The 18,658-nt window shown below is 40.5% G+C and overlaps 1 protein-coding gene across 1 annotated transcript; it reads right to left on the bottom strand.

Moving 5' to 3' along the window:
• Window positions 1-138: 138 nt before the first annotated feature.
• On the bottom strand, window positions 139-18,656 carry LOC146664600 (uncharacterized). The gene is made up of 14 exons (XM_085411766.1): window positions 18,438-18,656; window positions 8,664-8,737; window positions 8,230-8,315; window positions 7,996-8,035; window positions 7,802-7,882; window positions 7,383-7,484; window positions 7,181-7,290; window positions 5,912-5,960; window positions 4,285-4,405; window positions 3,991-4,085; window positions 3,679-3,744; window positions 3,412-3,511; window positions 2,843-2,995; window positions 139-2,737 (listed from the first exon to the last, which is right to left on the bottom strand). Exons 2-14 carry the CDS (start codon window positions 8,727-8,729, stop codon window positions 1,350-1,352), a joined length of 2,457 nt encoding a protein of 818 aa, XP_085267892.1. The 5' UTR covers window positions 8,730-8,737; window positions 18,438-18,656; the 3' UTR covers window positions 139-1,349.
• Window positions 18,657-18,658: the final 2 nt, after the last annotated feature.

Raw genomic sequence — 18,658 nt, 5'->3', positions numbered from 1 at the left:
CAAAACTGATGTTTACATACAATGTCATAATTGTAAGAACATAAACATGTTTGACTATACAGTAGTTCCTTGTATTTTATATTATGGCTCAACTTCCATTTCTCAAAAAAAAAAAAAAAAAGTCCTTATAGCAATTAAATAAAACACTAAAGTCACCAATAGCTCTAAAGTATGTGAAGAAACTCAGATGAATTTTTCTTCCTGGTTTATATCAGTTTTAAACAGTGAGATATGGGATTTGCTCATGTATAAGTCTCTGAATATGTGCACATTCATAACCAAGAATAAAAGGAAGAACTATTAACAAGCAGAAGTAGTTTCCCAAAAAGCATCTCGGTCTTTGAATCTATTCTACCACTGAACACTAGATGGCGCTACTCTCAAATAAAGTGTCAATGGATTTTACTGAGAAACTGCTGATGTGATGGAATAAAACCTCATTTTAGTCTTTCCTTAATTAAATTTGATACATGCATGTTTATATACACAGTACATTATTGCTGTGAGATCAAGTATTAGACAAACAGATAACACTGGAACTATTACTTTGAAAAACAAAAGCATCCAAACAAAGAAATTAAAAAGACAAACAAAGTACCCACTGCTACCTGCCTGGGAAATAGCTGACCTGACCAGGCTTCATGTGATATAAACTTCAGTATTTAAAGCAGAGAAGTATCACATCGTTTCATATTGCTGCTGGTGGATACAGCTTTAAACTCTCTGAAAGGTTTGCCTGTGCACTGCATTAGTGGTCCTTTTTTAAATCAAGTACTGACCTAAAAATTCTGTAAAGAATAATAACAGTTTCTCATTACAGTTTGATATACTGTTAGATATGTGAGCCTGCTCACAGTTTGATATAAATTCAGCATAAATGTACAGGCTTTGGTTGCAAGGTCTCATTTGGCAGCCTCAAAGCCCTTGTGTTAGAGTTGCAACCCTCAGTGCACAATGATAAGGTTAAGACACTTTGTTGGGACACTGTTAAACAGAGAGAAACAAACCAATGGTGAAATGCGCAGGTTGTATGGACAAACAGTCTGAAAATTTCTTATTACAATCCAAAAAACTGAAACCTCATTTTCTCACATGACAACAAGAGCAGGCAAGTTAACACTTTTTCTGTGCAGCCAACAGAATTTAAATACAAATTTGACACCACTGCCCATAAAAGAAGGTGCAAGAATCTAATACACGAAGCATGAGCACACGCGAGCACACACACAACAAATTTAAAACTTACTGGCCTTTCACCTTGAAAATGTCTTTGAAAACTAGACAAGCAGTAACAGAGAATCCCAAGCATATTGTCAAAATCAATAACTCAGTAACATTTGTATAACACTTTAAAATGTCACCGACTTGGGCAACTGATGTCCACTTTGAGGCACCCTGCAAAAGTCTGGACTGGACTGGACCAAAGCTACTCCTACTTCTGACTGTCCTGAGGATCTTAAGTGAGTCGGAGGTGACCCGGTGTACAACAGCGGTGCTGGGAAGGCAGAATGGTCTCTGGGGCCCCTGGAGAAAGGCTTAGAATAACCGGGTGACATGGCTTTGTGCGGGTCTGAACAGCTGGCAGTGGTGCATTGGAGGGGACTAAGTCTGTCGGCAAAACTAGGTGGAGGAGGGGCAAGGATAGGATCCTCCACCCAACTGCCCTCTCCTACATATTCTGGTTCTTGTGGCAAACTGGGAAGGGCACATAGTGAGGGAGGGGAAGCAGAGTGATGCATGTAGACAGGAGGTGGAGGCAGAGGGTACACAGCAGGGTCATATTCTCTGTTGTATGATGGGTTGTTGTGCAGGCTAGGAATTTCCTCAGGAGTGGAGCTCAGCACTCTTTCTAGATTACGGTCATCTTCATCAACCTCCGAAAGGTTGTCATACTGTGAGGTGTTAGAAGGCCGTCTATCTCCTGCAGATACCGGGACGTATAGAGAGACTGGGAACTTGGTTGGCTTTGGGGGAATTCTGGGAGAGGAAGACGAATCTGTGAAGGCACGATTGGGGGAGGGTTTTGAGGGCAAAGATTTTTTCTGCAAAATGTCAAGTGATGTCGGAGGTTTAGGGTATAGTTTTGGGGATAGCTTAATTTGATTGACCAGTGGTGAGGCTGAGCGGGGGGAGTGAGAGCACTGCTGGATACCCGGGCCAGTCCTAGCTCCCAGATGGGGCGAACAACCTCCCAGTGGCATTTGGTCAATCTGGTTAGGGAAAATGAAAGGTGGAGGTGGTAGATCAGGGAGATCCATGATTTCCTCCTCAGCTTCCATTGTATGCATATCCAAGGGAGGGGGCTCATAGGGTGGAGGCCAATCCACAGGTTCTTCTTGGATCTCTGTGACTGAGGTCTCGTTTTCCTCGTTGCCCCTCTCTTGACTAACTGCTGGGAACAATTCCTTAACATCTCTCCTTACCCCTACTTTTGGAGGGATCGGAGGATTTCGACAAGGCCTCAGAGAAGATGGTGTCCCTTGTGTGTGAACCACAACAGGGTCTGGTGAAGGCAAACTAGGTGTGTTTGGCCTGGAGAGGCTTCTTGATTCCTGGGGCTCTTCAAGGGAGGGAGGCTGATGTGGGGTGATGCCAACTGTTTCCTGGGTATCTGTACTGGGCTGGCTCTCAGACTGCGGACTTATTTTGACCTTCACAGAAGAGTCAGGCTGCAATGGGAGAAGGAGAACTGGTCTCTCTTGACCCAGAGGCTTCTTGGGTAACTCATCTGACTTGGCTAAAAAAGGAAACAGAATTTGTGGGTTATTACAAGACAAACGCTGTGGACAAAGAAGCTTAGGATGGGGGGGGGAAAAAGGCCTGTAAAAGAACATAGGTGCACCTGGAGGAGGTTGGTCCAGCTTTTTACTGCGTAGTTCAGTCATTGCTGTCTGCAACTGTTCAACTACAGCATCATCAGGCATGAAGAAAGAAGCAGCCAGCTGCTCCTGAAGAAATTCTCTCAGGTCTTCTAACTGAAGTTTCTGCAGGCGCTCTGATTACACACACAATACAGACAAAGGAGGAGCAAAGTAATCTATGAGGATAATCTCCATGAGGTGAGGAATAGAAATGTTACTGTTAAAAAGAGTAGTTAAGCTCAGATGTAATGTTTAAAGATACCAAGTAAAGAGATGCCAAGTAAAGAATTGGCCTGTTAAAGGAGTTGTTTTGCAAGAAATCAACCAATGTGCTGAGCCAGTGCTAGAGTATGCCACCCAATGAAAAATCAGCTTTTGATTCTTCTCCACAGCAACCGACTACTTCTGTTATGTAAGCCATCCAGTTAGGAAGCAGCCAATCGAGAGGAAGCGTGCGATGTAATCCACACAGTAACACACACTCGTGTAGCAACAGCAGCCGCGGCCGTATCTAGGGATAAAGCGCGGCATGGCACAGCCTCATACTCACTTTTGTGTAACTTGAGGATAGTGTAAGCCATAGCAGATAGCATCTTCTCCCCTTCCAATATGTAGATGTCCCATAAACGCAGGGTGAGGGTGAAAGGTGTCTGTTAATTTAAGAGTCAGTCTCATCAAAACATAATAAAACTGCCATAGGTGTAGTTCTAATTTAAAAGTGAAAGTAAAAGAAAGCATTGTGAGGCACTCATTAATGGGACTAGATATAACCCCCCTGAAAAAACAGTGAAGATCTGGAGGAAATCCAAATACTCACTCTTTCAATGAAGCACTGCAGAAACCATTTTGTGGTGTAAATCCCTGTTGTCATCTGCTCCTTGTCCTGTGGAGCAGGAATGAATGCGAAACTCTGCCTTAGAATTTGTTTTCAGTTATAAATCTCGCTTTCCAAATACTCTGGGATCTAAGATCTGCAACATGCGGTCCTTTGCAACATGAATTAATCAAAAAAATGAGAAATGACCTGATTGTTTGAAATGAGTCTGAACTTCTAAGGTTTCAAAGAGCTCAATTACTCTTGTGGATGGAAGGATGGATGGAAGGCATCAGTCATCAGTCTGCTACTCACCAGGTGTTTCTTGAGCTTAGGCAGCATTTTGGACAGGATTAGCTCATGATGAGCCTGGAAACGGTGCAGCTTGGGAAATCCCGGGATGAAGAACCCTAGCGGGGAGGGAAAAAAATTAGTCAGCAGACTATAAATTGTGTATGGCAATAGCAGAGATGTATTATATACAAATTAAAGAGAAAACGATTACTAAAGTTAGTAAAGCATCCTTATATTTTTAATTGGTTTTAAACAGTACAGTTACTTCCCAGACATTAATTAGCTGTGCTTTCCTGTTTCCCATCTCTGTCTCACCGTGCATGGAATGCTTGTTGTCGGTAAGGAGTTGGGACAGAGCCCAGAAGGCATCCTCCTCATTCAGGTACATGAGCAAGATGGCAGCGATCTGACTCATCCCCTGGCAGTAGCTCACCTCCTGGGGGAAGACAGGAGCAGAAATGGCTTTAGTTAAACAGAACGGGCAAATGAGAGGAAGTATTCATAATTTAATAGCACACACACACGCACACGCACACGCACACGCGCGCGCTAAGAAATGAGGGAACAGAGAGCATCTGAATGTCTTATGAGGTCTGAAGACAGACTCTGGAAGTTTTACTGTACACAACAAGATGTAGTGTTGGTATTATCAGCACTTCAAACCTGGATTGTACAAATATGTACACTAGCCAATCAAAGACTCTCAGTAATGTCATGCATCCAGCTTCAATTACTGACAATATGACTTCACAATGATTCAGTGACTTAAACTAAACTAGCCCTTGGCAAGCACATACATGCAAACACAGACACATGCTTAGTATTTGTCCATATTAAGGATGATTTATTGTGTAGCTACCAACGGACACGACAGAATATCCTTCCAAGGAAAAGCATAAATACAGTTAGGGTTATGGTGAGGTTAAACTACACATTCCCCACATTCTTCACTACCATCACATAGGCAAAAAGAACAAACATGCCTCCCCCCCTCCAACTCTCTCTTCCCTTTTCTCTCTTGGCTCTCCTACTGACCCAGTTTCTTCTGAGCAGTGTGTGAGAAGAGGGGAAAAAGGAAAAAGGGAACGACACATGCCCATTTCCTCTGGCTCAAACACCTCTACCACACAGGAATCGACTACAAAAACCAATCAGAAAAACAGACTTTGGCTTGCCTGCGTGTGGTGTACTCTTCAAAAGTCTATTGCTAAATTTCTGCTAGTTGAAAAGCGTAGGAATATTAAAATCTGTTCAATATGAATGCAAATGATAGATGTAAGTGTTCAGACACAGGATACAAATGCATACGAGTGCTGGTGATTCTGTGCATGTGTGTAAACTCTGAATTTCACCATGCAAAGAGAAACACTTGGAAAAATACACTAAGACCCTCAAGCAGATGCATGAAAAACTCATTATCTCTGCCTTCAGATCCACAACTGTGATTCAAAGACACTGGTGCAGAGACACTGTTAAGATGACTGCTAAGTGAAAAGTAACCAACTTGGCTTCTATGAGAAATGAGGATGTGAGGTTTGTTTTTCTAAAAGCTGCGCTTAGCTGGAAACAAGGCATCCTCTTACATTAAGACAGAATAAAATCTTAGAACAAAAGAGAGTGAATTGGCTTAATATTTGTCCTGAAGCTAAAATATTGTCAAAAGGGGAAGTTGGTCTAATAGTGTGAACAACGGTCTATCTGCTACACTGTGTAGCAATTAGGCCAAGCCAGTCATAAATAAAAGATCTCTCCTAAGGCTTTAAACAAGAGTGACAACAGATGGGTCTGGATAGCTCGGCCTGTTTTCCACTGTACAGAAACTAACACTCTTGATGGATGTGCTGCTTGTTCCTGTGCAGCTAGTGTACACAAGACTCCTCCATATTATGCAACACAATGTTACCGTAAGTACGGACACAGATACACGGACAAATTTGCTCACCGTGTTGTAGACAGAGTAAGCAGCTAGTACGTGAAACAGCGCCTGTTGCCTGGAGAGAGAACAGAGAAGCCACCAGTTAAAACAACCAAACAAACTGAAACGCTGTGTCGGAGTAAAGCGGTTCAATTGAACCAATTATTTTATCCACCCAGTCGCTTAATCAACCCTCAGTATTGTTGCTACACATTTAAGTCTTAATGTGTGACAGGACTTCTTTTATGGCTGAAGAAAAAAAAAAAAGACCAAAAAGTTAACTTTTATGGTTTTCTTTTCGTAATGACCTTGTGAAGTAGAGAAGTATATATTTTGTTCATGATATGTGAAAATATGCTGTCATATATGGAAAGCCCCACAGATGTTCCAGAAATTACATCTGATTACAACTGCTTCAGACCTTGAACACAGGCGGCCAATGTGTGTAGGCTAATGTGTACAACGTGCACATGGTGTAGGGATAGTAACAGATCTAATGTACGCAGATGTAGATAGGACAATGCCCCCACAGGCTTCTATAGTAAATAGATGTCTTATGGACAGGGACAGAGACAGGAAAGGAGCTTTAAATAGCTGTCAGTTTCTCAGTGTGTGTGAGACAGCTGCTGACTTGCAGGGAAGGAGTGGGCAGCCAGGCAGGATGGAGCGGTGTTTTGGTCTATTTGGACTCGGTGGCTTTGAATTGGAGGGGAAGTACATTACAAAGGGCAAAAACAGAGCACTCAGTTACACACTCAGAGTGAAGAGTAACACATAACAGCGCCTTGCCCCAAGCAAATACAATGAGAAACACAAGAAGGTATTTAGTGTTTGGAAGGTAAGTCTGTGTACATTTGGTGATATAAGTTTCTGTTGTTGCAGTGGTATTACAGTACATGTGACGCCAGCGCACATTTCTGTATAATGCCATTTCCTGTGGGGCTTTGCGCACTGACAGGAAGGCTAATAAAATGCAGAGAGGAGGAAACCACATCTTTGGTTTTGTGTGTGTGTGCATGGCACTGTGTGAGTGCGTGTGTAAGTGGGGAGGGGACAGGGCTACTGCAACGTTTAGGTCAGAGGTCACACCCTGCAGGAACCTCTGTCAGGGGAAACCTGGACATGTGACCTGACAAAACAAAACAAAAAAACCTGACAAGGCCACTTGTAACAAAAAAGAAACAAAAAACAAAAAAACAACAACCAAGGTTTAACAGTTTGTATGTGTGTATAATGTGTTACATGTGGATACAATGAAATACTTCAGCTTCCTCCTGAGTGAAGCTAAGAACTCACTTGACTCCAAAGCGATCCATGAACATGATGTGGTTCCTGAAGGTTCTGTTAACATCCAAGTCTATCTGCTTAATTTCTGTGGAGAAGTTACGAGCCTGCTGCTTCATTTTCTGGATAACAGGGGAATGACATTTCTGTGTGTAAAAACCAGGACACAGTTTCTCAAAATCATAGAAAATTGCCAACAATTTTAATAGCTTACCTCATATTTACCATCTTGTTTCACCTTCTCTATGTCTAAAAGCAAGGCCCAAGCTTGTCCTCTAAGTTGGAGAGGAATACCTTTATATACACGCTTCGCCAGCTGAAACAGATGTGACAGAAACACATGAACACAGGCGTCACGTTTGAATGCTTCTTGAGGTGTACGCCTTTTAGCTCTCTTGATTGACACGGATTCATCTCATACACTCATGTACTTGTTTTTTTTTTTTTAGCCATCTCCTCACGATAGTCTGGTAAGAGGAGATGGATAAAGGAGTGAGCTGTGCTTAAAAGAGGAATGGAAAACAGATTATAAAAAGAAACAGAAATAGTACATCAGATAGCCAAGCAGAAAAAAGGAAGCATGGGCTAAATTAAGACATGTTGGTGTCTGAATGTTGATGGGTGACTATCGACCTTTTCACTGCTCTTGTATTTGTCCCATTTCTTCACCATCTTCAGCCATTTCTCAACTCGCTCGAGCTCCTGCTGCTTTTGCTGGAGAGAAGAAAGACAAAACAACATGTGGTTCAGTGCATGTGAGAGTCGGACATAAATAGATCACTTGAATGGTAAAAATATGAAGTAGCTATACGTTAAAATGTTCATACCTTTTCTTCAAGCACACTTGGTGTTGGAAGCTCTTCCTCACTGGAGAAGGGCAGGAATACACAATATGTATCAAAGCGGTAGATTAAGAGAGTAATCTACATTTTATAATGATAAAAAAATCATCATAATCTGAGAAGTAGCATAGACAGAACGATGGGACCAATTCAATGCAAGGGAATGTGCACAAATTTAAAATAGTGCAAGGTAGAGACCAAAGCTTCAAATGTACTTACTGCAGGAAGCCAAAGCGGTCTGTGATTTTATAAATGCTGTAGTCAGCATCCTCCCACGGATCAATACTGACACCCTCCTGCCTGCCCTGAAACACAAACAGTTCAAATCATGCATATTTGGACAGATCCATTATTTTCCTCTTTAAACCCTGCGAGTCAGTGCACTACATTTTAAATTAGGAGCCTGAGACATGAGCCTTGACATTTTCTGATGATGTTCTGCCTTCCTGACAGATGCAATTGAGACTTAGCCCATGCAAAGGTAGGGAGCGTGTGAATGCTGATCTGTGTAGTATCCTCCAAATGAAACGTGACAATCTTCTGTGGCTACACCTCTACAAATGCATTATGCTTTGCAAAAATATTCTAAGTGTAACCACAAATTGGTCACTATGGAAATGTTCACAGTCACAGGTTTTCCTGTAAACACCTACCTTGTCATATTTAGAGATGATTTCAGCCCGTTCTTCTGCTATTAATGTGTCTATGTCCTTCTTCATGTCAAAATCTATAAGAAAACACACAGAAATAGATTAAGAGAGTAATCTCTCTTAATCTGTGTATATGCCAATGCATTGGCATATACATTGGGCATGTGGAAGAATATTGACCTAATATTGAGGTAAATATTGATTTACTGCTGATTGGTATGGTAGGATAATTACACACTTGATCCATGATATAAAATGTTGCTTGAATGTAAAAGAGATAACTGTAAGATAAAACTGCTACAATCTCCTTGCATTAAACTTAACGAGATCCCTCCATAAAAATATGACACATACAGAAATTGTGGGGTAAACAGCCTATGAGTGTATGCTGGAGTTGGTAGAGGGCTTGAAACAGCACGAAGCAATGCAGCGCAGCAGCGGCACTGACATGTAGCAAATTTCGAAATTTAAATATGGAATATAACGGATGAGGCATGTTACATGTTTATGACGCAGTGCAGTTAGAGTTGGCTGTCTGAATTAGCTTGCATGGTATTGTCCAATGCAATTCTTCACATTGACTTTTTGAAGAGTGTTTGTTTTAAAAAGGTTACACAGGAAATTAGTATAATAAGTCAGCTCTTTGGAATAATACTATGTTATACTGATTCTCGACACATGCAGCCAACAGAAACCTCAGGCAGTAGATTTTTCGTAGCATGCCAAGCAGCAACAGGTGTGAATGCACCTGTCATCTCACACAAAGACCCTTTAACTTTTCCCTGCAGACCCTTACTCATTGTGCTGACAGGAGACATTGCATTTGAAGCGATCTACAATTCACAAAACGTACAAGTTCAGGATGCAATTTGTTTCTCAGGTGTCTTCCCACACACATAAAAAGGTATCCAGTGCTGCTGAAATATGAGCACTTCTTGGGACTCTCCTACAATTAAGCCTAATAATGGAAGAGGTTTGCCACAGTAGAAACAGGTGCTCAGTGAAACCAGACCTCTGAACAAATGGACTCTGTTGCTCTTTGCTTTCCTTTTCAAAATTTCCCTTTTCTCATCCACCTCAGCTTGAGCCATTTCAGGGTTTTGATGGCATCAGCATACTTTCTGAACAGCTGTGTAAACCGTCTGTGAGGTGAGCTCGGTAACCAAAGTCTTATCTTACCTATATCACATGATCAGATAATTTGGTCTTACTAGTGTATTTATCATAGGCTAAATAAGTCGTAAAGAAATAAATTAATAAAAAGCTGAGCACGTTAAGGCAACTATTGTTGTGATCTGGTGCTATATAAATAAAACTGAATTGCACTGAATACTTTAACTATGCACACAATGTTTTTTAACATCGGAGTTGATGTGTGGAGTGTCATGGCACCACATTGTAAAGCTACATAATTGTTTTTCTTAATTAATCGAATTTTTAAGCCCTCTTGATTTAATTGTATTTTCACAATTATCAAAAGTTTAATTTATGTTTCTCTTCTAAGACATGCACTGAATTTAAGTGAATATCGAGGACTAATCTTATTTTAATGCAATGACTTAGTAGGAACGTCACACAACACGGATGTGTAAGCAAGGTTATGCCAAGAGAACGTGCTCTGTTATTATGAGTTCAGCTTTAATGGTACTGCCAGTGAAACCTAATTCAAATGCATGAGGAGTTAATTGATTTATATGCCAACAACTTTAACACTTATGGTCATCAAAGTGAAGATTGCTTTACTGCATTTTCACATGTTTATAAATGTAAGTTGTAAATGTATAAAATATATATATATATATATATATATACACACACTCCGAATATGTATAACATTTCATTATGCTTTGTACAATGGAATTTCACTTTTTAAAAGTCCTGTTTGCTGAGGGAATTTCTTTAAAAATAAATAAATAAATAAATAAATAATTAAAGCATCTGTCGGGCTTCATCATTAGGTCTCAGATGCTTTCTTCCTGTGTTGAGTCTCCACACTGCTGATAGCATTGTTTTTGAGCCAGGAAGAAAAGGAAACTAGTGACTGCCACTCCTTCAATAACAGGTTCAAGGAAAACTACAGAAAGAGTGGGACAAAATTCTTCTTCCTCCAGCCATTAAACAAATATTTCAACTCTTTCAGACTTGGACTGTGTGATCAGCAAGAAAGATTTCAGTAAAACTGCAGTTGATCTGTCTGTGTAGGTTCTCAGTCATCCAGGTCAAAGTAATCTAAGGAGCTTGGAAAGAAAAGCGACCGGACTTCTTTAAGTTTTCTGAAGACGTTTCACCTCTCATCCGAGAAGTAAGATCATATCACACTAATACAACTGGTGATTTGCTTATGACTCATAAGCAAAATACAAGAGAAAACAGCTGAGGCTACATCCGTGGCTGCATCAAAGTAATTTACTTTACTGCCCTTTTTAAGTGGTGAACAGGAAGGTGGTTACTTGTGGTCGGGATCAGGGTGTCAACAGATGGAAGCTCAATGGAAAATCTGATTAAGCAACTGAGAAGGTCACCAAGTGGGAGAAACCTCACACGAATATCACACCTGGGGGAGTTAATATGAACAGGGATGTGTCATTTGTCTAACTGTGTAGAAAACAGAAGGAATGAATAAAGGTTATGTGTTTGAAAGAAACAAAATCGGCCGCTTGAGATAGTGAGAAGATAGTGAGCAAACAGTAAGCTGGAATTTGAGATGGTTAACACCGCTGAACATTCAGAAGAAGAAAAACAAAACAAACAACTGTATGGCTACGTTTTGACAACCATGTTGCTAACAGGGTAGAAACTAAGGCTTAGATGACATCATTTCCTGTTATGACATAGGGCTCTAAATTAGGCTCACATATATAAGCTCACAGTGCACAGTTGTAACCACAAAGAGCTTGCAAAGCATTCTGAGTCACAGTCAGCTAATTACAAGGTCTTCAGCGGTGATGCCGTGATGCGGCAGTCAAAACTTCCTTTACTGATTTATCACTAACATTTCCTATCTCTAAATGTTGCTCACATACTCTAAAATGTCATGGATAAAGCCATAACCAGCCTGGCTTTTGCAAGGAAAAAAATTAAGCCAAGTAGCTTTATTTCAAAGACTTACTGGTAGCACACTTTTAAACAGCTCTCCGCACTGAAAACCAAAAGGCCATTTATAGTTCTATCAGCTAACTGCGGTTCAAAAACTAAAAGATATATTTAATCTCACAGGAAACAGAACACAATTCTCAAATGTTATTTAAACATATTTCTGTTTCCCTTGGTTTCTGATCATCTCTCTTTTGGCTTATAATCAATCTTAATCCGAGCGGATTCCGATTTAAGACAGAGGATTATACAAGCGCCAAGTAAGAATGAAAGCTTGGGATTACAAGTAGTCTGGCAATAACTTACCGTAGGGCCCTGGAAACTAACCACAAGCGCTAGACTCCTATTTAGATAGAGACACGATGACATATTTGCAATATGTGCATGTGGGTTGATATCTTGAACTGAAGCCTTCAAGTCAAACTACCTCAGACAGTTTGTACCAGCACAAGGGCAAAAACACAAGGGAGACGAGCTAAGGTCAAATTTGGAAATACTGGAAAAAAGTTGACCTGAATCCCGAAGGTCAGATTCGTTGTTAATATCTGATATTAATATTGTTATTAATATCAAATTTTTACGTTAATGTATTTTATGTGGCTGTCACTCAAAACACTAACCTCACTGCTGATGGCGACGCAAAGCAAAAGACGCCAGATGTTTCGTTCTTTTGAGCACACGATTAGTCAGCGCTGCATGGTCAGCCAAAGGACACTCAGATCAGACAAGCTTGAACCATGCACCAACTCAGCCTGGTTACCTTGCAGAGTAAACTCTCACACTCACTCTTCAGATGCATATTTTATTATAAACATGTACTGTAAACCACCACTGTTCCTGCAGAGGATCTTACAACCTCACTGTCAGGGTACTAATAAGCATGAAGTGTCAAAGACAAACACATTTTTAATGAGTCACGACTAAGATGTAAATGATCTAAATCTGATGCTTTATCAAGGGTTTCTCACTTCCCTACATCAAATGAAAAAGCAATTCAAATTAAGAATATGGTGGAATTATACATCTGTTGCTTAAGTTTATAATCGTATTAATTACTACAGTCATTAGCAGAACAATTTATGACAATTAAATTGAAAGAATGTCCTGTGGTGCATTCCATTTCCCCCGTCATTACATTAGCTCAGTGGTGTAGCTTTGTGGCGGCTGTGAAGAACAAGTATGTCATTCTAGTTCAGAGAAGGGAAGCTTACAAGCAACCACATGGCTTTAATTTCCACATGAAGAACGCTCAAGTCCCAGATGGCAACAGAGCTCCAGTTTTGTAATGGGTGTCAGACACACAGTGTATGCATGTAAGCACGGATGTGTCCAAGAGAAGCAGAAAAGAGCTGGAAAAAGCAGACAGAGAGCAACGGCCACGAGGTGCCCTCCCTACTTTAAGCAGGGGCGAAGAAAGATGATCATCCAGGGTCAAATTAGATGGTAATAGAGGCCAACTGAGAGCACTATTAAGAGATGAGGAATGTCATAGAAAGCTTAGAACCTACTTAGAGAACAGGAATCATTATTACAACAAACACAAGAGTGACTATTTTTGCCTCTAAAAAAATAAAGTTATGAAACCTCCATTAAAGCAAGACCAAAGCAGCTGAAACAAGATTATTGTATACTCAAGGTGAGTTAATCAGAGAGAATTTTTCCTAAGTACAATATAATGGACATTTAGCTACCAAGTCATATTTTTAGAAGCCACGTTTTAACATGCTCAAAATATGATCACATTAATATAAAAAACAAGCTCAGATATCTCAGTATCATCAACAGCTTCTATATATGGCTCCATACTAACAAACATGTTTGGCAGGTGTGATGGTGCATGGACAAGAGCCATTTGTTTCACCGTGCCCATGCCAGTAGCATTTTTCTCAAGGCTTGCTCATAGTGGCTACTGACTCATAGCAAAGTAAAATAAACTGTGTACTAAATCTTTTCTTGACTGAGCTGAAGCAAACAGCAAGTCCATACTAGGAATTCAAAGGACAATTTGAGACAAGAATAATACCACCCACCTTAGGCCACTTAGAGAAAATCTTACTTTTGAGAAGCTATGGTCTCCTTAACAAAAGATTCCCTGTCTTCCTTACTGTCTGGGCCCTTTCCCCTGCCGCCCCATCTCACTCACTTTTTTGTAGTGTTTATGCATAGAAAATACAGACACAGACGTTGTGGCCCAGGGGGAAACATCCAGAGCTCAGGGACTGAGAAAAAGCACAAAGGCTCAGAATAGCTTGCTGTCCCTAAGGACTTTTTTGTCCTGCTGCACTCTATATTACCCATGTCCCTCTGCCTTATCATTTTTCCAGAGAGAGCCACACAGAACATAGATTATACCAACATTACTCACCATCCAAATGTGCCCTTTTTCCTTTCATGACAAAGAAAAAAACAAGATGGAGCAGGAGGAAGAGGGCTCACCTCACCTTGTATCACTCAGACTGAAAGCAGTCTCTGTTCATTACTGTGGCTTGAGAGCAGGAAGGGGGGGTCTAATTATAAAAATGACCACACAAAGTTTTAGATGCTAGAGAAGCAAGCCCATCGCAGGCCTGTTTCCCAGAGTGCAAGCAATTTTTTGAGGAGTGGTATGAGGAGGACAAGAATGTCAAGGGAAGAATATTTATAAACACAAAACCTCAGATCCTGCAGAGAAAGCCACATTCTCATAAATGGATCCTCATCTTAGGAAAGACACAGTCACAACACAAGTGGTGTAGCTAGAAAAAACCCAAAACCCAACGTATATCCACACTTTAAATAACTACTGTTGTGGTAATATTAGTAAACTCATACGTGAAGCTGAATGACTAATAAACAGAGAAAAACAGGTTTTAAAAAAAGCAATGCTTAAATCATGCTGATGATAGACAGATCTCATATTTAACCATTTACAAAAGCAGCTTGCTGCACAACAAGCGTCCTTCACCAAATTAAGAGCAAACGCTGAGGTCACATTACTAAGTTCAAACGTAACCTCTGATACAGCTTCCACTCTTTACAAACCATTATATTTTGCCCACCACAGCACAGTGCTAGGTTTTGGAAAGCCAAATAGATTAAATAATTCAAGAAGGTGAACACAAAGAGAGGATGTTACCCAATGAGGAAGAGCCGAAAACGGCCAAAGTCAAAAGCTGAAGAAAAAAAAAGACAAAATGCCAGGCTTACCGTTACACACGGCGCGTGTGATTCGGTCAGTTTTAAGATTGTTTACAAGAACAGAAAGAGAGGATTATGGAAGGGGGACAGCATACACTGGAAGGACACTTAAAGCAGTTCAGCAAAACGAGGTTAAGTATTTGGGGCAAAAACTAATTTAAAGTGGCATCTAGAAAAGACACAAACAGAGCCAATCATAGAGGGGAAATTCCAAGATGGTCCGTTTTAGCCATTCTACAAATGTCAAAAAACAAACAAACAAAGATTTCAGCTATTATCCCATGAACCGACCACTCGTGTCCTCATGGGTGTAGCAGTTTTCAGCCTGAGTGACAATTTACAATCTCAACAGTGGTGTGACCTCAATTTCACTAATGACGGAGTGTGGCAAAAAGAATTGGGATCATTTATAGACAAACTAGCTCATGCAACTGTCAAAATGAGTTCTCGCAGAAACCTAGTTTCTTGCACCATGATTGTGATAAAGTAACATACTGATCAAATGCTAAAATGCTGTATTTGAGACTTAAGGATTATAATAGTGTAAAGTAATTTTATTACACTGGTATCTATAATCTATTTGCCCTCTTATAACTGCCTTCTTAATATGATCATCCTTGTGTATTAATATAATTTTAAAAGGTGCTAACAATCGCAGTCTTCATAAAAGCATCATAAATGCCCCACTATTCTGAGATATTCACGGACTATACTATTAAGTTCCAATCCACTGGATGACTTTGGCTTTTCTGTGCAGAGTTTTCAAGTTCTTTCTAGGAGTGCAAGCACAGGTTTGGCAAATGAGGAACCCAAGTTGTATGTAGGTGTGAGTGTGACTATGTTTGTCTGTATGTAGCCTGTAAAAACACAGAAAAGCTATTCAGGGTGTGCAAAGGTCTATTACGCAATGCATGGTGACACAAACTCCAGGATCTTGTCACCCTGAAAAGAAAAATGTAGAATACTAATGGCTGGGGATATTGAAATATTTTGAGGAAAATCTTACTCATTTCTGTCCAAAATAGCTTCTGTGACATCTACCCTACCATAGATTATGATTGAATAATACTGTCAGATGAAGGGATTTTGACCAGCCCATTTGTGATATCTCGACCTAGCATGGCTCACAACACAATGTGCGAGACATTTTCATACAGATCAACAAGCAGTGTTGCAGCTTCTGGTTCTGATGTAGCTCTCATTTGAAATAGGCCGGACAGCTTTATGCACGATACAGTAAATAAAAGAAAAACAAAAAATTAGACATTATTTTGTTGGTTGATAAAAACAGACCAACACCTGGACTTGCCTCAAGTGTGCCTCGGAACAACTTTTCATAAACATAGCTATAGCCTATACTACTAAGCCCCCACACGCGATATGGTACACCTCCCCAGCTCTGACCACGATTGCATTGCAACAAGATGATCAGAGATTACCTGTAGGTGGTTTAATCATGTGACAAGGCCACTGAAAACCTTTCACGGGTTACACTATTGGGGTAAAGTGTTTCTTTTTCTTCTTTCTTTAAAAGGCTGGCAAAAGGCTTCACTATTCGGTGCTTTTTGTGACACTGGCCCATTTGTAAGCCTTTGGAATCTATCATAAAGCCGCCATTCAGACCAACAAAAAGACTATTGTTGCTTCTCTGCTGTAATAATATTATCCCAACAGAAAACAATGCAAACTCCTGGCTGAAAACGAACATGTGAACCATAAACAGACGTAAATGTTGTATCAGAGTAAAAAAAAGAAAGCGTCTGTGTTTATGGTTTATTTGACTAAAGCCAATTATGATCCTTTCCTCCAAGTGCTAACCAAGGGATTTACTTATTATCTATAATACCGCAGAACATAATACTACATAATTGCTTTTAAGTCTGCTAAGCAGGGATATAAAACAGCAAATTTATAAAAGCTTAATGAACACATCAGTGTTCTAAAAAAGGCAAATTCTAGTGAGTCATTAGGAAAAAAAGACAAGGATAATAAAATAAGGGCTCACATGCTCTGCCTCACATGTGGCTGACATCCTGCTTGCAGTCAGAACAATGTTTAAAGGGAAAAGTTTTACTCACACACATATCCTAAAGTCATCATGTGCTGTTGGACTCTAGATCAAATTGACGGTTTGAAAACGATGAGATCCACGTAATATTCATTTTTGAAAATGCCATGCCCTATCTGTAAGTGCACACAGATTTACAGATTTATTTTTCTCATAAGGGAAAATCTAATATTAAAGGGTGGTTGACTTATTGCTATCTCAAAAGCTTTACAACATAAACCAAATGAAATCAGTTCTTAACTAAAATAATTAGGAACAGATGCAGGAGATAATTAAAGAGGCAGGAAATTGTGACGTATGGGTGGGGTTCTCACAACAAGAAGCAAAAACATAGAAACACCTTTCTGATATGAACAGAAAGCAGCATCTTTAAAAAAACACAGCTGTGAAGTGTGAAGTGTGTGTATGAAAACCTAATATAGCACTGACTTAATACGCCTGTACAATACTTCTCATGCTATTACCAAGTACATATTTAAATTAAAGAGGTAATGTGCACATTAGCAATATGCACATCTGTAATATGAGTCTGCAATCCAACACAGGAGAGCTAGAGCTGCTGGACATCTTTCACTTGAGTCTGTCTGTCTGTAACCTCCCCCCACTCCACATTTGAACCAGCCAGACTCCCATTAACCTTCCAGAGGGGGGACCAAACACGGTGTAGCATGACATACAGACCAGCTACTGGCCTACTTTCGGATGCTGGAGTCTGCTTTCTGAGTGGTGGGATATTCAGAGTAAACCCCAGCTGGCTCCAGTTAAAAAACTATGTCGCTTTTCGGACATAAAACGACAGGACATTGTGTCGAACACAACTATAGTTCCCGATTTTGACACTTCTCTCATACCTGCGAAGCATACATTAACACAATGCGGAACTTAAAGATGGTAAGAGCGAAACTGATTAAGAAATGTCTTTGCTTCGTGAGAAAAAACCCCAGACTAGTGGTGTTCGGGTGAAACGCCAGATAATTAAGGACACCGAGTCATCTTCCCTGTTCTTAAACACTTGTCTTGTCACGGTTAACACGTAATTTAACAGCTGGAAAGCTCGCGAGAGTGATGCAAAATCAGAAATTCCCAAAAATGAATACCGCTCCTACACTTGTCTTAACCACAGAGGGTTTGCGAAGTTAGCCAACTTCTCTCACCATAAACCGTATCTGTTCCCTAAAAAAAACCTAAAACATTCACGAGCACAAACCTTCACTTCCATTAACGGTTAACACGAGCGCTTTCTAACAGCCCTGCACGTGCGACTAGTTTTAAAACGAGTGAACAGGGGTTCATTTACTGATCTCTAGCTGGTTGCGCAAGTTGTGAAAACATAACAGGACAGGAAAAGACAGTAACAAACGGGTCGTTTCGTTACAAGCGCTAATCAGATGGAGAAGACAACACAGTGTGTCAGAGACGCTAAAGCTGTCTCCGCTCACCTTTTGAAGTGACTTCTCTGTTGCCGCGCTGTACAAACTACATCCACTATTCTCATTCTCTCCCTCGCTGCGAAGGGGAGCTGTCACACCGACGTTGCCACCGCGGTAAAGGCTCGTCCACGAGTGTCGACTACCTCCGCTCAAATCGATGTTGGTCAAACGGACAACCCCTCCACCCCTTCCTCCCTCCTCACTCAGCCCTGCTCCACATGCCGCGAGCG

Source organism: Rhamphochromis longiceps, linkage group LG7 (assembly GCF_057381845.1).
Source record: "Rhamphochromis longiceps isolate RC_006_pf linkage group LG7, R_longiceps_female_GT1.1, whole genome shotgun sequence".
NCBI classification, from domain to species: domain Eukaryota; kingdom Metazoa; phylum Chordata; class Actinopteri; order Cichliformes; family Cichlidae; genus Rhamphochromis; species Rhamphochromis longiceps.
Note: the sequence above shows the minus strand (reverse complement) of the source record. Positions and strands in the feature narration are given on the sequence as shown.

Coding starts and splice junctions, on each gene's coding strand:
- LOC146664600 (XM_085411766.1), bottom strand. CDS start 8,729: ATGAAGAAGGACATAGACACATTAATAGCAGAAGAACGGGCTGAAATC. Junction 8,036..8,229: donor GACCGCTTTGGCTTCCTGCA/GTAAGTACATTT, acceptor GCCCTTCTCCAG/TGAGGAAGAGCTTCCAACAC. Junction 3,745..3,990: donor CTAAGCTCAAGAAACACCTG/GTGAGTAGCAGA, acceptor CCTGCTCCACAG/GACAAGGAGCAGATGACAAC.